At 39.2% G+C, this 24,733-nt stretch overlaps 1 protein-coding gene across 1 annotated transcript in view; it reads left to right on the top strand.

Moving 5' to 3' along the window:
• Positions 1-2,159: 2,159 nt before the first annotated feature.
• Positions 2,160-24,733, top strand: part of DOK6 (docking protein 6) — a 269,698-nt gene continuing 247,124 nt past the window's right edge. Inside the window, exon 1 of the mRNA XM_074822826.1 lies at positions 2,160-2,238. Coding sequence (XP_074678927.1) covers positions 2,173-2,238 — 66 coding nt within the window. The 5' untranslated portion in view covers positions 2,160-2,172. The remainder of the gene's footprint in view (positions 2,239-24,733) is intronic.

Consider the following 24,733-nt stretch of genomic DNA (forward strand, 5'->3'; position numbering starts at 1 on the left):
AATATTAAGATTCTGGTTTTGGTTTTGATCTTTTTTTAAATGGGACTCTATACCTGGTTTATGGTGGGCTAACAAAAATACTTTCATCACAGTTAAAAATGTTTTGGAAATCAGAAACATCAAGATTTCTCTATTATCTCCTATTTCTCCTACATAGAATCATAGAATAGTTTGGGTTGGAAAAGACCATTAAAGGTCATCTAGTCCAACACCCGGCTGCATTGAGCAGGGACATCTTCAACTAGATCAGGTTGCTCAGAGCCCCATCCAGCCTGACCCTAACTGTTTCCAGGGATGGGGAATCCACCACCTCTCTGGGCAACTTGTTCCAGTGTTTCACCACCCTCACTGTAAACAATATATCTAGTCTGAGTCTACCCTCTTTTAGTTTAAAACCATTGCCCCTTGTCCTGTTGCAATAGGCCCTACTAAAAAGTTTGTCCCCATCTTTCTTATAAGCCCCCTTTAAGTATTGAAAGGCTGCAATCAGGTCTCCCTGGAGCCTTCTCTTCTGCAGGCTGAACAACCTTGACTCTCTCAGTCTTTCTTCATAGGAGAGGTGTTCCACCCATCTGGCCATTTTTGTGGCCCTTCTCCGGACCTGCTCCAACCGGGCCATATCTTTCTGAGCCTGAACACAGTACTCCAGGTAGTTATATAGAGTGAAGTTAGGGAGTTTTTCCTTATAATTCCATCACCCAAGCACTGTAATCAATTTTTTAGACTGTATCTTTCCTATTTGCCGCAAGATTAATCTCTAGGTGTAAGTTCAGAAGAGTTTTATGGAGTAAGTCTAATTTGCAGAAGGTTGGATACACAGAAACAACTGAGTTATAACAAACTTCATAATCAATTGGCTAAGAATATTGTCTATTGATTTTAAAAAATCTGAAATAAATCCGACAAACTTTCAACTATAGAAATACGTTTCATTGCCCCAGTCTGTAGCACACTGTGTGCTGCAAATTTCTGAGTCATAAAACTTTAGGACAATGGTGCAATAGAAAGTAGGCATCTAGGAAAAGAGTTTATCAAGCTTTTATTAAGCTTATCATAAAAATCGAACTTTTTTCACTGAAGTACAATTTTATAGAACAATAGTAACATACTCTCCTGTCAGTCCCACCCATTTGTAGTTTTTCTTTCTCCAGCAGCTTAGGTTCATTCTTGTCCGTCCCTGTTTTGCATAAAACTAAAGCAAACACAAGCAATCCCTTCTTTGAAGGAATGTTTTCTTCCTGATCTCTTCTAAACACTACATGTTTTTCTCAGAAGTTGTTCTTTTTGCTAGATCCACCTCGATGAGCAGTAGAAGTAAAGACATGGTCATCACTGCGGAAGGCACAGAACGCCGATGTGTGACACCTCATTTTTCAAGTTTGCAGTTTAGGTGTTTGTTTCATTGAGTTCGTTGTATTGACACAATATTTCAGCGTTCGGTGGCGGTCGCCTACGGCGACTTCTTGCACACACCCGCAGAAAGCTGCCCTCCCGGGCCGTGTTCAGAAGGGATCTGCCACCCGAGCCGGGGATGCCGCGGCCACAGCGATCCGACAGCCTGCAGAAAAGTGGGGAAAATCGCCAAGGCCGAGGACAGTATCTGGCCTCAGCTCTGCGTCACGCCCGGAGGCGGCGGGGGGGGTGGGGGTGACATCCTCCGCCCCCCCGGGCTCATGAGACCCCGTATCGGCCCCCTCCCGGGGATACCAGCCCGGGCTGCCCCCAGCGCCGGCGGCGGGCAGGGCTGGCGCTGGAGGCGGGCTCCGCGGCCGCGGCGCCGGGGGCGGTGTCCCCGCTCCGCTCCGCCCCGCCCGCCGCCCCGCCCGCCTCCCCGGCCGTGGGCGCGGGCAGCCGCGGAGCCGTGCGGAGTGAAGCGGGGCTGGCGGCGGCGCGGGGGGAGCGAGGGGCCGGTGGAAGAGCGGAGCGGCCGCGGGAGGAGCGCGGAGCGGAGCGCGGCGCCTGCCGCTGCCTGGATGCCAGAGGCGCCTCGGGAGCCGGCGGCCGGCGGCACCCGGGAGGGCCCGGGGGAGGAGGAGGAGGAGGAGGAGGAGGCAGCGGCGGCGGCGGCGGAGGAGAAGGAGGAGGAGGAGGAGGAGGAGGAGGAGGAGGAGGAGGAGGAGGAGGAGGAGGAGGACTCCGGGCGCGGAGGGGAGGAAGCAGGCAGCGCTGGCCATGGCCTCCAACTTTAACGATATAGTCAAGCAGGGCTACGTGAAAATCCGCAGCAGGAAGCTGGGGGTGAGTGAGCTCTCCCTTCGCCGGCCCTGCCCGGGGTGGGGGCGAGGCGCTGGCGGCCGCCGCGCCGGCCCTGGGGGGTGGCGGTGCCCCGGGCCGGGGCCGGCAGCGCGGGGCGCGGCGACCTGCTGCTGCCGCTGCCACCGCCGCTGCTGGGACTTTGCTCCCTTCTCCATAGGGGTCGACGGGGATGAGCTGCCATTGCACCTCGGAGGGAGCCGGCTTCTCCCCTCTCCCTCTCCGGGAAGGCGCCGCTCCTCCCTTCTTTCTCAGCGAGCGCCTTCCAGGGTCACTGTCCGCGGAAAGCCTCGCCCCGTCCCTCCGTCCTCCCCGAGTCCCGCAGCCCAGGCCGGGGCAGACACCCCCTTGGGCGTCCGACCCCCCGCCTGCCCCTCGCCTTGGTGCTTCCGTGGGGGGAGGAAGGCGCGGGCAGGATCTGTGAAAACTTTGTGCACAGATTCTCGTTCCCTCCCTTCCTCCCTCCCGTTTTGGGAAAGGGATGTTTTCAATCAGGGCAAAGTCTGAAAATACTGGAAGCTGGTACCAGAGCAGCCCGCTAGTAACTGAGAAAAGCGGAGGGGTCGGGGGGCGGGGGGGGGGGGAGGACGACACGACTGGTGCCCGAGGGCATGGAGGGGCTGGGGAAGGGGGAGCCTGCAGCGGGCCGGGGGACAGGCAGGGAGGGCAGGGGGTGACAGCCGCACGGACAGAAAGGCAGACGCAAGGGCTGGCAGTGATCAAAACTGGCGGTGGCCTCTTAACTGAAGGTGGCTGGTCTCAGTGCGCACCGGGATGCTCAGCGAGGCCGAAGATAACGGCGTGTTATCAGATTGGCCACGGGCACTTTCCCTGATGGGGTGCAGCAAGCCTTGGAAAGGCAGTGAAGTCGGAGCAGAGTGCGTGCAGGGACCAGGATTTTCTAAACTTCAGACGGTCCCGGGACTCATCAGTTTGGGCTTTCCCCTACCCATTGTATGTGTGAGAAGGAGAAGGCTCGGGGGAGCTGGAAGCCCCGAAGTCTCTGCTGGCTTGCACAGCTACTGATGTTGCCAATAATCCCAAGAGACCAGGATCTCTGTGGGTTTGAGATGAAACCTGTCTGGGACTTGGAGGAAGGCTGGGGTTTTTCTTTGGGTTCACCCTTTTTTTTTTTTTCTCTGAGTGTGCAGGAAAATGCAGGGTCCCTACCTGCTCTCCTCTCCAGGAAGGTGGGCTGCCTCTCCCTGCTTTCCGCAAAACTGAACAGAGTAGGGGCCATGTGAAATCTGCCCTCCTCCAAGTCGTGCTCTGCGAGCTTATCACAGTGCTAATATTTATCATCCCCTCCTCCTCCTCCCTTCTTCATTCCCCCCAGATGCTGTACTTTACTTGCAGACACAGTGTGCGGAATGGTGGGAAACTAATCATAAATTGACCTTTGGAGCACTTTGCTGCCTTGGCAGGACTGTTCATTCCAAAAGAGCACAGAAGAGTTTGGTCCGAATCCTGAATAGCACCAACTCCAAATGTCTGAGAGATGGTGTAAATCCAAAGAGAATGGGTGCTCGTATTAATGATTTTGCAACCCCAGAGTCACACCATACATCAGTCAAGCATTAGTCTATCTGAAGAAGCAATTTCTAAACCTTAGTTTGTTTCTGGCAGTCCTCTGCTTAACCTTTGCTCATCAGTTTTTTCCCAGCTCAGCAGTGTTATTAGATGCGCCCAACACAAAGCAGTGAGATGATGGTATCACATCACCTTGATGTTGGTAGTTGGAAGCAGCGTTAATCTATTTGATTTGCAAATATGTGTTTGAAGGTATCTGAGAGTCCTTTAAGTGTGAAATTATGTATTAAGCATATCTATATATGTGAATACTTTTATACACCTATGTGTATAGCATATATGCAACAAATGTAGAGTTCATATTACAGTAATCTTGGATGATACTTGCTGACTTGTGAAAATGAAATTATGAAGAGAGTGATATTTCATTGCAGCTTATCTTAAGTAGCTTGAACATTTTGTTTTGAAGACTGATTTTTTTGGAGGGAGTCGTATAGCTGCATTTCTTTGGAGTGGATGTTATTCATGGTCGGAATGATTATCATACTTCTACACTAAGCAGAACTGAAGCAGTTCATACAGTGTCTATGGAGGATTTTCTCCTACTGAAGAGGTGTGTGGGGGTGACAATTCAGACTACACAGCCTCAGGCAGGTGGTAGTATAAGCTTAAATATGACATGGGGATGCACATCTGAATAAGTCTATTAAGAACAATGTAAAATGGATTATATTTTATAGAAAACAGCATCAAAATTCAAATGAGTGTGATGGTTGAAAGGTATGAATATGTGTGTATATATCCATAGCTAATTGGATTCTTGTGACTGAATTTGTAAATGAATGCAATTTTTATTCACCAAGTGAAACATTAAAGGTTTGTATTTTTTTCCCTTATGTCTATCTCCAAGTCCAAACCTTAATGAATTACACTAGAGCTGTCACAATGTAGGTGAATACATCAGTTTTCAGGGATATAAATGTCTGTTAACAAATGAATATTTTTAACCTCCAAAAAATACTGAAAGGAGGGAAGAGAGCTATGGGTTCTGGAAACTAAGGCTAAGATAATTTTGAAATATGTAAGTAGAATTGTATCTCTTCCTGGTTATGTTTCATTCTTATACACTGGAAGTTATTGGTTTTTGGGGTTTTTTTTTTGGTTATAAGTCTACATTCTTTGAATATTTTGATGTCTCCTGAAAAGTAGATTGATTAGAACTTGGAGAGCCAAGGTGACTAATACCAATTTTAGTGCTAGACTTGGGCAATAAAACTAATTCTAACCTTTAGGCTGGTAGCCAACTCATTACGGAAATTCTTCCAATGTAGCTTTTATTCTGTCTTGTTTTGTGACTGAGGGAGCCCTGGCTGGGAATCAAATGGAAGATACTTCAGTATAATGCCACCTGTGAAGTTTCAGGTAAAACTGAGTAACATAATACTGTATAATCAGATAGCGTATTTAATTTTATTAAAAAAAAACAACAACCTTTGAGTTGGGGTGAACTTTCTGGTAGAATTTAGTTTTCCAAGGATTTTGTTTCCAAAATCCCAAGTTGTAAGTGGTCTTCTGATTGCCTCCTTTTATTGATCTTCTACTTTGTAAAATAGAAACTCTTTATGATTTTTTTTTTTTACAAGGTATAACATGTTTATCTCTGAATTATTACGGCTATACCTTGCTCTAAGTACTTGTTACCCTGGCTACCTGCTCCCCACATATCTGCAAATTGGATTCATGAGTGCTGTCTCCAGTCACAGAGGACGGACAAATGTCCATTCTGAACCGCGAGGTCAGGATTGGAGGTATTTTACCACCAATAATAATTCTGTTCAGAAATGTTATTTGAAATCAAAGACGAAGCCTAAGTCTTGATGGAAATATATGTCAAGAAGTACTGCATGAATTTGCCCTTACTTTTTGTTTAGTGATACCTGATCATCAAGACTTTTTGCTATCTTTTCACCATAAGCATCAAGTGTTCATCTGTTACTGGATTTACATCTTAATGGACTTCTGTATATTTTCTGATAGTCCAGTATTTTCAAGTAGACCTCATTGTTCTGATGTCTTTATGTTGTTAGAGTTCTTCTGATGTAGGATTGGATAGTCAGCTTGCCAAAATGAGGAGCTTTACCAGCCTCTCTGTGATTGTTGGAATCGGACATCTGCCTCCATTGGGAATATCATGGTTTCTGCCATGGACGTATTGGGCCATGAAGAGACATCCAGCTAGTTAGACCACTTAGCCTGTCTCCTTACTTTTGTTAAGCATGAGTTGTATATAAAACATTTCTGTGGTGCCTTGACATTTTAAATATATATTAAAGCCTATGTAGTAGACGATCTCACATGTATACATGACATCTTCATCGCAGTATCACAAGTATCTTTGAAACTTAGAAACCGTAGTCAGTGAGGATAACTGTAATTAAAACATCTTTTAAAAATCTCTTTCCCTGCAGCCTAAATATGCCTTTCTTTTCAGTGCTCTGACATTCCTGCGCTGTTCGATATTTTGCTTTTCTCTAATACTACATAAAGGAAATACCTCATTCTTGCAGCCATTACATTTGACCTGTGCGACCCTCCTTTGAAATAAATTTGATTGTAATGTGGTGTGCTGTTAAGATCAGAATAGGTCATTTGTGTAGCGTGGAACAGGACTGTGCTGCCTTTGTTCTTTTGGAATCTTTCATACTTGTGTCACATTAAAATTCATATGACACAATTTTATACTGTGCTGGCTGTGCTCATAGGCTGAAACTTTCTTGTAGCAGATTGGAATCCCTTTGTTGCCTCCTAATAAACTAAGCAGCAAGGATTTCATGCCTTGTTGAAGTGCTGTTTCTTAGAAGAAAAACAATTTGATGTCACATTAGGAAGTCTAATTAAAAATGAGCATTGTGTCACTTTGATAGTCTTGTTTTGACCCATATCAACCTTCGAAGTCATAATCTTTTTGTTTATTTTTGTCTTTTTTTTTTTTTTTTTGGCATGCCTTGGCTGTGGAACAAAAAAATCCTATCTAACGGAAATTTTAACTCAGTCTGTGCATAAATACTGATTTTTATGTGTTTCCACATACTGAGTAGAATTATTTCCTGAGTGGTTCAGTTTATACTTTAATACTGCTATCCAAAGAGAAAATTGTACCTGCCAGTCAGTCTTGATTGAGTAATAAATAACAGGTTACTCTTAGTTACCAAATGAAAAGTTTTACCATATGAAATCCCCTATTTTTAACCATACTTTCAGATCATTACAGGTACCTTTTCTGGAAATGAACATAGTGTTTCTCCTTCTGCTGTTAACTCTGTCTTCAATCAGCACTAGCAATGCTATGAATATGAACTTCTCATTGCAGCTTGGTTCCTCTTGAAATAGTGCAGTACATGTCTTACGAAATCCTAACATTTAATTGATATTGTGTATATATTTAGGGTGAAGAAAGAAAAGGGATCTGTAAAATGTTCTGAGTTTGAGGTTACATTGATTGATGGCAGCGGCTTTGCAAGTGGGTCATGAATCAGAGGGCAGAGTAAAGGTTCTTCTGTTTGTGTTGCCATAGCATAGTCTAAGAAACAAACAAACAAATGAAAAAGCCCAAGCAAATAGTGCAGCCTGGAATGAACATCCTTTCCATAGATTATTTTATATTATTGTCTATGGGAAATCTGCTCAGCCTGATTGAAAGCGCTGAGATTGCCATTTATAACTGCATCCCGACGGATGACCTAAACTATGAATTGCATCTCGTGATATAATTGAAAATAATTCAGATGAATCTATATTGATAATAAATTTATTTTATTTTTATAAAGCTTCAGACTCACAGGATATAGATGCCAGATTCCTTCAATGTAAAGGAGTTCCTTTTTCATGCTAGTTAAGACAACCTGAGATATGGAATTAAAAGGATTTCACTGTAATCCATTAAAGAAGCTAGACACATTTACTTCTTAATACTGAAAGTATAATTTAAAATACCAATAATTACTGCTTTCAGTACTTCTTGCTACAGTTACATGAGTGGATTTGAGGAATTAAATGGAAAATATATGGATTTCCAATTTGGTCATTATGGAAAGAACAATCATTTTAAGCTTTTGACTGGTTCTTATTGATTAAGCATATTGTGCAGGAAATGGAAATAAATATATTGCAGCCATTGTAAACAAGGACAGAAGGTTCAATTTTTTATGCTGATGTTTGTGTTTAAAGAAACTTGTGAGTCAGACTTGTGGTAAGCACTTTGGAGTTGCTGTGTTTCCTAGTTACTTTTCTTGATGTGCTTTTCCACCTCTTGAGAATTAAGAGGTCTGATAGCCAAAGGTCTGTTAATTCTGTAGTGGATGGCACTTATTTAAAAGGACAAATAGTTTCTCTTTTGCAGTTAGCATATCACATCTATGTTATCAATGGATTATAGATGCTTCTATTTTTACTCTTGTGTGTAATATCATTAACCTCAGATTACACTTTAGCTATACAAAGATTGCTCAAAGAAGTGTTTGTAGACTTGTCTCTTTCACTTGCATATTGTGAGATGGAAAAATTTTATTGAGAATTTATTTGTATGTCCTGTAAGGTGATGGCCTTCTGGTTTTTCATTTAGGAATTTGTCATTTTTGTCCTACGATGGACATTAAAAACCCCATGAAAAGACCCTGAAGTCAATTTAAAGGAACCTATTAACTTTGGGGGCTTGGGTTCAGAGTCCAGGCGGGAACATTAGCTGTATGCATATAACATGAATTTCCTTGTCATAAAATGCCCTTCAAATCCTACTCAAAGGAGTTGTCCTTTCTCAAATTGGTAATTATGGAAGCAACATTCGCTATGAATCCTTGATATACACAAGGAATTATTCATGCCATTCCAGTAGTGAGTTTTCTTCCTAGTTTTTTAGAAATAATCTCTCTTCGAATCATTCATTCAGATTTTTGCAAGCAGTGCAAAATGCTTTATAGCGGTTGCCTGGCAACAACATATTCAGGCAACAGCATATGTGAATCAGTTGTTAGTTGTACAGTTATATATATGACTATGTATAGAGAATACATTTTAGGTACTAATGAGAAATTTCAAAAAAAGCATGCCACAAAATACTCTTTATTTAAGAAAAAAAAAAATAAAAATAAAGGGGTTTGAAGCTACATTACCCTGGAAAGTTTGTCTTTTATTTTAGGTTGTGTAAAAGATCTGCTAGTTGAACGGCTTTTCACAAGTGTCATGATGTAGTTAATATACCCATAGGTAATCATAGCAGCCAATGTAAAATACTCTCTTTGTTGAAGGTGAAAAATACTTTAATATCTACAGATGTGGAATTATATCCCTCACTGTTCTTTAAATTAATAAAGTGTTATTGAACCAAAATGTGGGTATTTTACTGTATAGTGTAACCTTTCAGATCTTTTATATCTAATAGAATAATCACAAATGTGCTGAATCTTGAGTCTTTAAACTCTTCAATTTGCAATGCAGGTCAAAGATTCAAAAAGATATTGGTGTATTATTGTAATTAATTCATTGTTTAGTGGAAAATTTTTTCCAAATAAGATACATAGTTCATCTCTAAATACTGTGAAATTTTTTTTTAATAAAGTCAACAAAGATAAAGGAGGAAACCTTTTAATCTTGTGGAGAAAGTTTGTATACAGTAGGACAAAATTGCAAATTTATAAAGATGAGTTGAGGGATAGTTTGCAGTAACCATATCTTGACACTCTTGTGTCACATAAATGCTTTCTTTCTATTAATATTTTTTACTATTCAGAATGCATACCCATGCATCATGTCTGACAGTAAAATTTGTGTAATTGTTTAGTGCAGCTAGTAAACCACTATAACTGAGAACCTGGTGCAAGTCAAGATTTTCAGCTGGTATGAGAATTCAATCTATTGACTCTAGGACTACTCTAACTGACTAGGATAGGGGGAGTCTTTCTGGGAAAGTGGAGACTAAAGCAAAGTTTTGAAGATGAATGTTAATATTCAAGTCTACTTAGAAATTAAGGAAGAAAAATAATGCAGTCTGTAAGGTAGTGATGAAATATACTGCTTTTCAGTGAACTCCACTACCAAATAAGTCTTCCAGATTTTGCAGCTTTTTAACAATTGTAATGTGTGAAATGTGTCATTCCCATCATACTGAGAGGTTACAAGACCATGCAGATGGAGCCTCAGGGGAATTACTGTTCACTTCAGATGCACGTAAATTAGGAAGATAACTAATGAAAGTGTGTAAATCTTTTAAAAGATTTGTCTTCTTTCTCTGTTGTTCAGTTGCCAGACGGGCCCTCATCATCTCCAGTTTATCTGGACAGAACTTTGGAAAGGTTGTATTCATTAATACGTCAGTAAGGAATTAGAAACACACAGCATTGACTAGATCTGAGGAAAAAAGGTTACACCCTGTCTACCTACTGGAGAAATGGTGCTTCTGCATGTTTCCCCTACCTGTTCATTGCAAAAAGAATTAATAGCAAACTTTAATAGCAAAAGTTTTTCACTACTGTAGAACCAAATTAGAATCATTTTTGAGCAGGAAGCTCATGATACTTCTAATACTGTCTGTTCTTTGGCTGTGGAATATTTTTTTTAGACACTGTTGCTCCAAGGTCCCCTGCCCTCAGAGTGAATTGGTATATTCTCTTTCCTCACACAAACTTTTTTTTTTCCTGCAGAGAGAAAAGAATACATGAAGTCTTACAAAAGAATAATACAAAAGGGTTTTCTGAAGGAGTAGTCATAATTATTAGTTTTGTACAGTACCTAGAAAAAGAAGACCGCTTTTTGTTGGCCTTTAGGCATTATTGTGATAAATATAATTTATATTTATTATATTTTTTTGTTCTTATCAAACTACTTGTAGAGAATGTTGTCTTTGATAAAATATTTTCTTGAAACAGTAAATGTGTTACCTAGTTCAAATATGATGAGAGAATGTGAATATGAGTCTTAACTAAAAATGGAGAAGACTGAAGTTAATATACTAAATTATTAATCGATCGATTAGTATGATAATAATAAGGTACTTTCAAATGAAATTGTTTTGCTGATGAAAGTAGTTTTTGTTGATGCAGTTAGAATAGTAAGACTTTCTCTGAATGGTAATTATTTTTCTTCTTGAAACTGTACTTTTAACCTCTATGTACCTCAACAGGATGTAGAGTTTCCATACAAGAACAGAAAAAGAACAGGGTTTTTTTTGGCATAACAAAAGCAAGCTATAGCTGCTCAGTGCATGGTCCTTTCAGTTGCTAAATATGGTCAGATCTCTCTGACTTCTGCAACAGACACTGAAGGTTCTCATCTTCTCATATGATACCATTCTTAATGAACGTAGTTTATTCACCATGAAGGGCCATATACTTCATTAGTCATATTGTCTACTGTTACTATCGATTCTTGCTTTTAAGTTGCACAGTGTTTGCCTACTGAGAGACACTGAGAATCATCACCTGGGATGGCTTAGGTTTTATATCGGAGAATAAATTTCTTGACTTCAGAGTATCAAAGAGGTAGCGAGAATGTATCAAGCTGTAGCCCTATATGTAGTACTGAGTTTGATTCTTGGTATTGTTATTCTCAAAGTTACAGTTTTTCGAACTCCATCCATGTATACTGTTACTGATAATCTAAAAAGACTGAGACTTATAGAGATACAAATACAGAAAGAAAGAATTTTTATGAGTGATGAGAAATATGATGCTGGTTTTTGCCTTTCAAGAGAAAAACATTTATGTGTGTATATATATGTATGTATATAAAAGAACAACAGCATCTTAACAGCGAAGCTAGAAGGTTAATTTTCCATAGTTGTAACAAGAAGGGTAGTAAAATAAAAGATATTTTATTGATTTTTTTTTTTTCTGTAGTCCTTTTATCTTAAACTACAGTAAGGTTTTGGGAGCTTTTTGCACTGTTAATGAAATAACCTCTTTCTAGAAGACAGAAATCTCTGTGCTTACGTGTTGGACTATATATGAGAAGAGTTAAATTTTAGTCTTTTTCAGAGACGTAATTTGTAATTTTGAGCACTTTGATTCATTCCAGCCTTGTTCTCAATTATACTAAGCTCACTGTACGCTACATAAATTAAATTTAAGGCTGCATTAAGGTCCCTTATACTGCCAGCATAGGGAAGAATGCTGTTAGTGTAAATGGGAAACAGGCTTTCAGAGCTTAACTTTTCTGTCTGTAAAATGAGTATAATCTGTTTTCACCCACTACTTCTTTATTTTGTCTGCTTCAACTATAAACTCTTGATAAATTACCATTTTAGATACGTAGGTTTGCTAGCACTGATCATGGTCAAAACTCTTATTAGGTGCTACCACCGTATAGAAAACATTGGAATAATTCAGAACTTATTTTTAATAGTTTGTGTCGCAGAACTACAGAATGGCTGAAGTTGGAAGGAACCTCTGGAGGTCATCTGGTCCAACACCCCTGCACAGGCAGAGTCAGTGTCTGTTTTAATGTTGTATGAAGACTATTACTTTTAGTTGTAAAATACGTTTCATTGAATTATTCTATGAAATGTCTCTTTTTACAGTCCGGATTTGTTTAGGTATCTGAGTTATTTTAATTTTTCATATATAAAGAAAGTAAATATTTTGCATTTTTTCCCCCAGATCTTACTGATAGAAATGATTACTCATCAATTTTCGTCTTAAAAACAGGTATCTCTAATAGGAAGGCAAGAAGTCTGAAGCTGATAACTTTGATAGACCTTATGTCTCTTTTGCCTTATTTGAGACAAAATTGTAGGACAAAATCTAAAGGTTTGAATGGTTTCACTTTTAAAAGTAGATACTGAAAAAGTTACAGGTACAATTATCCACATTTTAACTGGCAGAATAATTCTGAAAGCTGAATACAATCCATGAGACAATTTCATAACTGCTAGTGTTACTGGTTATTTACGTTGTGGATGTAAATTTCTAACCCCAGACATACAGAAATTAGCCATATTTGTCAAATGTATGTCAAACAATGCAACAACCTTATTTTAAGGTGGGGGGAAGGGTTAGAGATGTTACTACAACATATTTTTCCTTTCTTAGTGCAGTTATCCCTGGTCAGATTTTGAGAGGACATCAGAGTTTTCTTATCTCCAAATTTTATAAAAGGCATGTTCTTCCACAGAGCAATTTAGAAAACCCTTACCCTCTAGGCTTATGTGAAGCTTTCTGCTAGGTAATACTAATACCTAGCCTGAAGCTGTGCATTTTACCCATTAATTTCTCGGAACTCAGCACAGGAAGCACATAGTTGCATGGTCCTGTAGAGGAAGGTCTGTGGGGCTTTGTGCAGATTGTAGGATGAATCAGTTGAGTCCACCTCCAGAGTCTAGAGATGACAAAATGCATTGTATCTTGAGGAAATCTACCTACACATTATGTGCAATAAAAAAAGCACTACAGAGCATTGATTGAAATGTATGAGGTTAAAAAAAAAAGTTAATCCAATTATTATTTGTGCAGAATAGTAATGGTATCATGAGCACTTCCAGAAGATTTCTGACAGCCAGTATTGTCAGGGAACTGGTTTGTCTTTAATAAAACAAAAATATTTTTTTCTGCAGCCATTTGAAATCACTGGAAGATTTGTATTCCTTTTAGTAGGTCATAGTTCAGAGCTAAAGGTTGAAAGGATACTGGGTAGCCTTTGCTAATATGATGCATATTGGTTGAATGTGTTCTTAAGCATATGAGGTGTCAACACACTTAGGTAGTAATGTGTTTAATGAAACCCAGTCCTTCATCTTGTTACGTTTTTCCGGTAATTGAATAATCATGAGTTTTAGGGTTTTTTAATAACGAAAATTCTGATGTAGAACCATCCTGAAGGAGAATTAAGAGAAAGGGAAATGTTAAAAATAGGCAAATATCCTACTTCTTGCTGCAAATGCAAACATGTAGATGAACTAGATGAGCTGTTTCTGATGTATGTAATCGTTCCTTTCATTAGATCTCACTGTTCTGTACAGGTACATTTTTAATTGCTTCTGGCAAATCGTAAGATCAGACATTTTTGCAGGAAATGCTGTGCAACAGGCAAAAAGTTTTTCAGCAGTAATTATACATTTGCATGTAAATTTTAGCTGGTGTGAATTAGTGAAAGTGAGATTTACGAAAAGCAGAGTAAAAAATTCTAAGATCTAACTTCCCCTATTGGAACAGAATCTCTGACAGCGGTTATTCCAAATAATGGCGTGAGATGTATTAAATATAAAGATACTAAAAATATAGCAGAAGGAATAAGGAGCAAATGAAAGGAAGCAGACTGCTCTGTTCTGATGTCATTGCAGAAAGTGAGGAATGGAATTATTTTTATGGTCCCAGAGTTCTTAGTAAAGCAGAAAAGTGCGTTTTTTTAAAGGTAGAGTAGATACATTAATGCAAAGGCTGTATTTCTAGAATATAAGCCATTGCATGGTACAGGACTTGCTTAAGACCCCGAGGCTGAACAGGATATTGCTGGGTCGCTACCATTTCAGAAGATTCAGGTTATTTTGAAGAATTAGGTCTAATGCCCACAGAGGATCATTAGAGATGATTCTTTTCAAACGCTTCCTAATCATTTGTGGTGAAGACAATGCTTACAAATAGTGAAGGGAGCTGTATCTAATGATAACCTCTTAGCAGCCAGTGGAGAATGTTGGTTAAACCACTGGAGTTTGTCATCTGAGGTGCTTTGAAAAGTGAAGCTGCACAATGAGGCATAAGGAGGAATCTCTGGAGAAGCTGTGAAATAGAGTTAGATGAGATTTACGGGCAATGAGAGGAAAATTTATACTGGTGGGCCTCATAATGTACTTATTTGAGGATAAATGTTACTCTAGCAGCTTTTATACAATAATATACCTACAGTGTTTAGATGTATTGCTTTGGGATTTTTTGAAATGAAGAAGAAAATAGAAAAGTAAATGTTATTTGTGAATATATTTGACATGATTTTGACACATTATTTTGACACGATCATACCATAATGCAGTTTCTGTCCTAAGAGAACCCAGAGGTTAAATACATTTCAAAATGGTTTTGGAGGTGTATTTTCCAGAACTCTTGATGTCAGAAAATAATTTTTGCCTTTTTGTCTTTTGTTTTTTTGTTCTCTGAACAAACAAATCAGTCATTTCAGCTGTGTTGCTGTATAATGTTATTCTGTGGCCTATAGTCATTTCTCCTAAAAAGAAATTTTCAAGGTGAATCTCTCCTCTGCTGCAATCTGAACAAAATTGAGTTTAAAACTGTAGTGAGGTGATGTCTCTTGTTCAATTCTTCAGAATCCTTTTATTTTTCTCCCACCTCTGTCTTACAGAAACATTTTCTAGGCCAGCCTGTGGATCTTCTGATAGCAAAATTCGCACTTTCCTTTCTGTAATCTGGAAATTACTAGAAAGAGTAAATACCTGTTCTTATTTTTAAAAAAACAGATACGCTTTCTAATATACTTAACTGATTTACTTGTACTAATTAAAAAGGGTCGAGCTAATGGGCCAAATATCTACTTGTCAGTAGAAAAGCATATAAAGAAATAAAGCTTCCTTCAGTGTATGTCAGGCTTTTCAGTCTAGGAAAATGTAAGAAGTTGTAAATGATATTGATTTTCATTGACCTGAGGTAACTCACAGTAGTGCCACAGCTGCGCTCTTGCTGATGCTCACGGCTGAGCCGAATGTACAATAGATGAACTGAGTTAAACCAGGGGATTTGAAATGGTGAATGCTACTTGCTACCCTTTGAAGTCAACTTTAGAGAGCTATTAAGAAAAGCATAGCTGCCTGCATAGCTCTTGGGATGACCATGACTGAAATAGTGAAAATGGAAGAAGCTCAACTAGCAATACGTAATTACCAAGATATTCTTATTTTTTGATCGTCACTAGTGTTTAGTACTTTAGGCTTGCAGTGAATTTATATACAAATACAGAGGAAAGACCTCTGCTAGAGGGCCAAATCAGCCCTCAATTGTGCAGGTATCTCTGAAAGTGTATGTGTTTGCAGGTGTTACACCCCAGCCACACGGCTCACCATAGAAGTGAGTATTTTGATCAATTCTGATCATTCAGTACTTAGCTAAGCTGAATAGAGCAGGTCTTCTTTTTCAAAATTGTTTTTTCAGGTAGGAATTTTAGGAAGGCATGCCATGTGAATTGTTTTTTTTCAGATTTCATGTTTCAGCTTTTCTTCAGTATCAGGAGGGTTAAAAAACTTAATTTCTAAAACCAGAAATTGAAATGCCTGTGTAATATTTTGTCCTCAGGACCAGATGCCTTGGGCATAGGCCTTTAATCCCTGTGCCCTAGTTATAGCAATTAAGGTTCATGAAATATAAATTTTGTTACATATGCATCTTCTTGGTTTCTCCTTTTTTCTTCTGTTTCAAAATCAGTCTGAAATATTAATGATCATATTAAATGAACTGTGTTATGTGAATTGCTGTTAATATTGCATTCTAGTTATCCTGACAGATGCAGTGAATGACATTTTCTAACATTTAGGCTTAAATGTGTATTTTCTTGCTGAAGGAAATCTGACTTTCATAATATGGCTTCTTGTAGGCCTCCCTCTTTATCTGCATTTAAATAAAAAAGGTGCTGAAGATATGCAGCACTTCGGAAGATCACGGCTTATAATTGTTCATGATTTCTAGTGCTGCAGTGCAAATTAATCAGTGTCAAACTGTGCTGGGGAGAATAGAAATGCCTAACAACGTCATGGTCCTTGCCTGAAAGAGTTTACACTCTAACATCTGAAATTTTAAAGATACCTTTCAAAGTCTCATGTTTTTTTTTTTTTTTACTGAAAGATTTCTCTCCATCCAAATTTATCATCTATTTCTGCTATCGTGTCTATGCAAATGGATTTCTAAGCTTGATTGTAACAGTTCCCTTCTCCCTCAGAACTGATGAAGAAACAGTCACTGATGTGAATAAATTCCCCATCAGAGCACTTCTGTTATACGTTTTTGTTGGGATCAGGGAAAGCACTGATAGGGGGTGAGGGAACAAACAGAGGTGAAAAAACAATTTGTTTTAGGTGGTTCGAAACTGAAACCGATAAAAGAAGTGATGTCTGTATAGCAACAGGTATAGCAATGCATAGATTGCGCTTCACTTATAGAGACAGTAGTCACTTTGGTAGAGATGTGAAAGCTCCCAAATGAAAAATTCACAGCCTTCTGGGGGGGTGTGTGTGTGCGTGTGTGTGTGTTTGTTTTTTAAGGCAGAGGCGTATGTCACTGTAAAACAACTATATCTACTTTAATGTGGCCAGAAAAGAGGCACTTAGCTGTTCCCCTGCAAAAAGAATGAGTTAATAAACCCGGCGCACAATCTGTCTCTGCTGTAGCTCTTGGCACACAACAACTCTAATTGGTGGAAGCTATTGAGGCCTTAATTGCTGATTTTGCAGTACTGCCATGTTTACTGATAAGGTTTCATGCAAGCTAAAATTTGTTAACTAGAGAGAAACAGTCACACTTGTGCGAAGAGTGTGAGGACAAACAGCAGGCTTTTCTGTAGCACCAAATGATGATGAAGTATTTCAACACGTGGCATCATTAGATTTTCCCCTTTCAGGCTAATGAAATGCCTTTCTTTGAGCAGAAGAGCAGGAAAAACATCACTGAGTTATACATTATGCCGCTAGCATTGAAATAAGCCTGTAGTTGAAGTGATAGCTGGATGTTCACCTCACTGATTTATATGACTCTTAAATATCAATTTTTTGTGTCCTGGAAAGGGACAGATGCAACTATTAGATTTGCATTGTATCAGAGATCTGGGATTGAATTGAATATATAAAAGAAGAAATGCCAGTTGTGCCCACCAGCTGAAGATTATCTGCAGTAGTAGATGTAGTAGTGGTATCTTCCTAATACTAAAATTGAGGTTTAATATCAACATTTATTCACTAAGCTGTCATTTCATTCAGGTTTCTGAATATGACAAAAGCTTCGCTGTCTGCCAAATGAATGGATGACCGTTACATTTAAATTTTAAAAAGTTTAGTTCTTGAACTGAGACCCTCACGTTTATTTTTAATGCAATATTATTACAGTGTAACATAGTAGCTTTTTAAGCTACTAACCTTCTGTTTCATTTCTGAAATATAAAATCATTATTTGTATTTGAGTTTATATAGTAGTAATAAAAATCCAAGTAATGTTATTATATGGCTGTTTATGTCCCAAAAGCTAAAAGGAAAAATAAATGAAATCGTGTTTTGTACTTAACATATCACTCTGGAAATGCCAGTTTTCTGTGTCTTAGCATGTTTTTCATATACTGGATGCATAGCTTAGAGCAGAGGAAAATGTAAGATATTAGCTGAATGAAAGGCAGATGCTACTGTGAAGTCCAAATGAGTTTTTGTCTTCATGTTTGAAAAATACATGACTCTCTTCAAAGAGATTTTGTTGCAGATGATTAAGATCTATTTGATTTTGTTACTGAAAATATTGTATCTTATATTCTGTAAGCCATATATGTAGTCTCACACAGTTCATAAAATGTATATTAATCTATATAACTGTGTATAGAGGAGCAGATAGTTGAACTACCTTAGAACAGTGCTTTAATACAATATTTGTTAATGCTCAGATGAGAAATAGGGCATGTTCATCAAGTGTACTAAGAAAACAAATAGCATTATAGTAAGTTTCTCTGCAGTTTAAATGGAAATTATGTCAAACATACATTAATTAAAAATAATAGGTATTTCTATTTAAATTAATAGTCTGCTTTAATAGTAAATTTTCTCTACCTCTTAGACCAATTTTGGTTCAAGAAGTATTCAATTAAGTTGTAGCTCCATATGGGTCTACCACAGTGTAAAATGTAAGTTGTATTACATAGTGTTTTAGATATATAACAGGACAGTCAGTTTTGAGTTTCTCCAGTGCTTTGCATTCTCTGTAGTAGTCCATAATGTTGGGTAGTTCTAGCCTTGAAAGGCTGAGAGAGAGCAAAACAGGACTAATCAGTAAGGTCATCGTTAAACAAAACTAATCTACATACACAAGAGATGCATTCCAAGTCAAGAATGGCTGTATCTCTTTCTGCTTTTAAAAATCTCAGAGGTTTTCAAGTCCAGCTCACAATGACCTCCTTTTTGCCAAACTATTTGGCAAACTTGTGTGGTTATCCACAGAACGGGTAGCATTTTTTTCTGCAAGCATTGTGATTCAGAATCTGTTATTTATGCTGTTTGGTTACCCACAGATGTGGCAGAATGTACCTAAATCCTGTTGATTCTATTAAAATCTGACCAGCAAGATACTTCCAAGAAGAGTTACAGAAAATGTGAAATAATTTCCAGTGCAGCAGGTCCAAGGTCTCTTTAACTCTCTATCTGCCTGCTTCTTTGTGGGGTTAAAAAAAAAAAAAAAAAGAAAAAGGGAAAAAAAAAATGTTACTTTCCTTCCTGTTGCCAAGAAAGAGCAAAATTTATCTATCATCTGCTCTGTTAACATAGGAAAGGGTCTTCAGTCAGATAGTAGTGACAGCAAAATCTCTGCCTTTTCCTTTCACTTCACTGGTGTGAAACAAAAAATACGAAACAATAAGTTTTTAATAAGACAAACTGGAAAACAAACTACTGTATTCTTGACCTAGGTAACGCTGTTGTAGAAATACTAACTCTTGCATTTCCTAACCATCTAATCTGGATGTGAATGTTCACAATATTATGTTCATAGTTCTATGTTTAATAATCTACCAGTAATTTTTAAATCACATCTTTTTTTCATGAACTTTATGAAGTAAATCACATGTATGATGACTCTACTGTACAGTGCTTTACTTTTAATAGTCATGTAAGTTTATGTTTTACCTCCTATTCCAATTCTTTTCTCTGAGACCCTCTTCCCATTATATTTTAAGTAATGATACAGAATTAAAACATGAAGAATAAGGTTTTAGAAACACAAAGTATTATTTGATTTTAACTTCCCATAGTGTATATTAGCTTACAGTAATAGTCCATAAGAAAAAAAAATTCAATATTTTGTGTTACTAACACACTTCTGAAATATTAAGTTTGTATTTTAACATGCATTAAAAATTGTGGAATAATGCACATTATTGATTGTTCATTATTCTATTATTTATTTTTTTTAAAAGAGCACTACTGTGTCAAAATCAAAACATTAATTTTGCAAGAGACAGAAAACTCTTAAAGCACCAGTCAGGAAGTACTAAATGTACTAGACCAGACTATCTCCTGTTTTCCCCAAAGCATTGTGACAATGTAACCTTCGTGAATCTTAAGAGCATGTAAAAAATTCTTTTAGCTGCAAGACCTACTTTGTCTAAACAAATGACTCTGAAAGTTTAAAAGAACCAAGGTGTTAGTCTAAAATTCAGTCCATTGTTATGCTTCAGCTGTCCAGAACTGTTATTCGGTTTACCAGGAGTTAAATTTCAAACTGGAAATTACCTTTTTCAGTAATGATACACTCCTTTTATATTTGCTTTTTGCCTGATCTGAAATCAATGATGAAAGAAATAATTTACTATTATTTCTTTCTTCTCTTTAATCAGTAGATGGCTCTACCAAGCAAGCTACAAACATGATCTGGTCATGGTGGCTGCATTTGATTGAGGGCATTTAGGTGCTTTGAGTAGGTAGTTAAGATGTTTCCAGATGAAGGAGACTTTTCATAGCTTATTATTTTTTTATTCTTTTTCCATATAAATTAGGAAGAAAGGACATGGATAATGCATCTGATGTAGATTCAGGTACTAATTGCACTTAAGTGTTGCACTCATGTGTGATTGACTTAAGTCATGTCCTGGATCAGCTCATACTTATTTTGAATATTCTCACAGCAAAATACCTTGCACCAAAAAGAATAATTTCCTGCTTTAAAAAACAGTAAACAGTTTAATCTGAATATAATAACTAAAAAAATATGATTTAGGGGAAAAAATTATTTTTATGCCTTTATTCCAGTTGGTTCCTGTGGTAGTTTAGTCCCTGCCGGGGTCTGAGACCACGCGGCCGCTGCCCCTTCCCCACAAAGGGAGTGAAATACAAAGCCGCGAGACTGAGATAAGGGAAGGTTTAATACAGCAGTGCAACAGCAACACAACAAGCAGCAACAATAGCAGTAAGAATAACAGTAATAACAATGAACAGAGCAAAATATCTACCAATACAGCAGTGAGAATAGAGCAAATCCCACAGTACATGTGGTAACCGACTGTCCCGCTTCGGCGCCAGGATGTGACGTCCGCAGGGTATTCAATAACCCGTCTAGAGCTCCCCCCCACTGCTGGGGAAACTTAACCCTATCCTGGCTAAACCAGGACATAATCCACCCCTTTATTCTATACCATGTGTGTCACATCCAGCTGCCATTCAGCAGTTAGCATTAACAAAGAAAAATTAACAAAAGCACAGTATAACTCACGGTGTGTTTTCACCCACAATCAAGTCCCCTTGTGGCACGCATCGGACCTCTCCATCCTTCTGCATCACCCACCAGGTGCACCCAGGTCCTTGAGCAAAGACAATCCCGTGGATGGGTTTGCCTTTGCCCAGCACAGGACTAACCCAGACCATTTTTCCCAGCACATCCCTTATGCACACCACAGGGACTTTATCCCCGTCTACAACACGTGGAAGTTTTGACTGAGCCGGGCCAGCTCGATTGGCAGATCCTCTTGTGTTGACTAACGAAGTGGCCTTTGTCAGATGTGTGTCCCAGTGTTTGAAGGTTCCACCCCCCATTGCTCTCAGTGTAGTTTTTAACAGTCCATTGTAGCGCTCGATCTTCCCGGAGGCTGGTGCATGGTAGGGGATGTGGTAGACCCACTCGATGCCATGTTCTTCTGCCCAGGCATCTATGAGGTTATTTCGGAAGTGAGTCCCATTGTCTGACTCAATCCTCTCTGGGGTGCCGTGTCGCCACAGGACTCGGTCTTCAAGGCCCAGGATGGTTACCTCCAGCTCTTCCTCCTGCTCTCGTGATGGGCCTGGTTCATTATCACCCTGTACATTGCGAGGGGATTTTTTGGTATATTTGGTTTTCCATATCGGGGCGACTGATATTGGTACTGCTTGTCCCTCTGGCTCTGCTGCTGTGCTGGTGGAGGCGACTGGTACTGGCACTGCGTGTTCCCCTGGCCCAGCTGCTGCACCAGTTAAGTTCACTTTCAGATCCTGCAGCCCTTTCTCCCCCCTGAGGGCAGTGATCAGTGTTAAGGGCAATGTGGTAAGCATGGGCAAGCACCCAGCACATCGCAGCGAGTTGCATCTCCCGGGGTTTGTCAGATTGCCAGCACACCTTTTCCAAACACTCCACCAGTTTATCAGGACTCTGCACTTGTTCGGGAGTGAAATCCCAGAATGTTGGAGGTGACCACTGACTCAGGTACTTGCCCATCTTCTCCCACATACCTTGCCATTTATAACTATCTGCCCTCAGGGCAGGTTTCTGGGTGGTGCTATTGTTGGAGAAGTACTGCATGGCCCAAAACAAGATCTGGCAGACATTTAGAAAGCATTGTGCCGTGGACACAGTGGCCTGGATGCTCCAGGGATAGCTGAAACTCTCAAAAACCAAGAGGATCTCTTCCCCTGGCTCACCCATAGAGGGGGTGAGATTCCAAACAAAAGACCAGGCAGCAAACAGGTAGCAGTTCACCCCCACAAGCAGTGATACGAACCCATTATAAGCAGACAGTAACCAGTAGAGCAGAACAAGACCCTTGATACATTTTCCACCAAGAACAAACACCAGCACTGGGAACACACAGGGGATATAAGGATTAATCCAGCCCCACCACGCAAGCAAATTCGTCAGCATTGCAAATGTTTCTTATCAAACAAATGCAAATAAAACCAGAAAAAATTACACCTAACAGATTGCTCTAACACACCTTCTCCTTTTGTCCTTATCTCAGCCTTCTCCAGCCCCACGTTGGGCGCCAAAGTTGTGGTGGTTTAGCCCCTGCCGGGGTCTGAGACCACGCGGCCGCTGCCCCTCCCCCACAAAGGGAGTGAAATACAAAGCCCTGAGGCTGAGATAGAGAGGTTTAATACAACAGAGCAACAGTAACACAACAAACAGCAACAATAGCAGTAAGAATAACAATAATAACAATGAACAGAGCAAAATATCTACCAACACAGCAGTGAGAATAGAGCAAATCCCACAGTACATGTGGTAACCGACTGTCCCGCTTCGGCGCCAGGATGTGACGTCCGCAGGGTATCTGAATAACCTGGCTAGAGCTTCGCCCCCACCACTGCTGGGGAAACTTAACCCTATCCTGGCTAAACCAGAACAGTTCCTCAATTACTTTTAAAAATTTTCCTTTGAGTGCTTGTGCATTCTCCATTATTTGTTGCTGACATTTGTTAAAGGCAAACAGAAGCAGTAATAACTTATATTCATTTCTATCATATAGAGTTTTAGGGAAGACATCTAATGTGAGTTAAGCAAATAGAACTCCTACTACCCCAAGAGAATTCCCCCATATTTTCTGTGGATGAAGGCATACAATCCAGGAAGGAAAAATATTTAAAAAAAAAAAAAAAAAAAAAAAAGAAAAAAAAAAAAAAAGAAAGAAAAAGAGAAGTAAAAGAAAAGAAAGAGCTAAAATAAAGAAACAATTTGTTTCCATAGTTGCATTTTTCTCTTGCAACTCTTTGATGCATCATAAATGCGGAGAGCAGGGCTATTAACTTGATTTAGTCTCTTTTGTAATACATTGTTGCTGCTCTGGAGAGAGATTTGAGACAGTGCTGGACAAGCAGAAAAGAGACATGGTGAAACAGAAGGAAACAGTTAGGATGAACAAATGAAGGAGACTTTAGAAACAGTTGATTTAATATATGATAAACATTTTCTAAATGAGAAATAAAGGAATATAACTTCTGTAGCTAAAATTGCAGCTCATAGTTTCTAGCATTGCTATGCTTGTTATAATAAGAATTTCAACCCACAGTACTCACTAATCTTTTGTAGCAGGGGTATTACTCAGGACAAAAGGTCCTATCTGGTTTCTTACTCTGAGGCTGTTTAATTGCACATTAATATACTGTCATGTACAAATGTGATACTAGATGCGCTGCACACATATGTGGCAATACAGTGGTTTAACTTTTAAATCTTTGGCTCGATCTGCCTTTTAAATTTACTTTCCTGCAGCTACAGTGGTTAATAATGTATTATTGCTGTGACTGGAAAAAAATGAACTGTGAAATTTCAGGCACTTGACTGGTCACATTTAAAAACATAGCTAAATGCATGATGTCAGTTCTTATTTCCAAAGAAGATAAAGCAAGCCTGGGATCATCCAGTTCAGTGATGCTAATCGTATGTGGCCAGGATAGATATAAAAGGGAAAGAGTAGGGAAGATAGGTTCATGTTTTAGTTTCAGGTTTTGGTTGGCCCTTTACTACCTACACTAAGGCAATTCAACAGCCATCTGCGATGAATAATAGAAAATAAGCAGCTACATTTTGTATTTTACTCTCTCAAACTCTTTGAACCTTTTTCTGCCTTACGCATCTGCTGCCAGTGCTGTTGAGTCAGCAGCTTATTTCAATTCAAGTAATCAAAACTCTGAAAAATTACTTTTCTGCTTTTGTTTGCCCCACAAAAGCAGCTTCTGTCAACATAATATCCTTTTATTTTACCTCTGTTCTTCACCCTTTTCTCTGGTGGAAATCTACCCTTGTGTCTGCAAGGGTTTAACTTCTGTCCAAGGTCACAGGACTCTGGACTTACCAAGCCTTACTGGCAGCTGGGAAAATTACATTTGGCAGCAAGACCATTTTCCTTGGAGTTCAATGAATGCCAGCACACTGTTTAAGCTTTGCTCTTGGCTAATATCTTCTCTACTGGAGACCTGGAAAACTGTAGCTGATTAAGATTATGCTTCTTTTGCTTTTATCTCCACAAACAGCCATCA

The sequence above is a fragment of the Strix aluco genome, chromosome 1 (genome assembly GCF_031877795.1).
Source record: "Strix aluco isolate bStrAlu1 chromosome 1, bStrAlu1.hap1, whole genome shotgun sequence".
Taxonomy (NCBI): domain Eukaryota; kingdom Metazoa; phylum Chordata; class Aves; order Strigiformes; family Strigidae; genus Strix; species Strix aluco.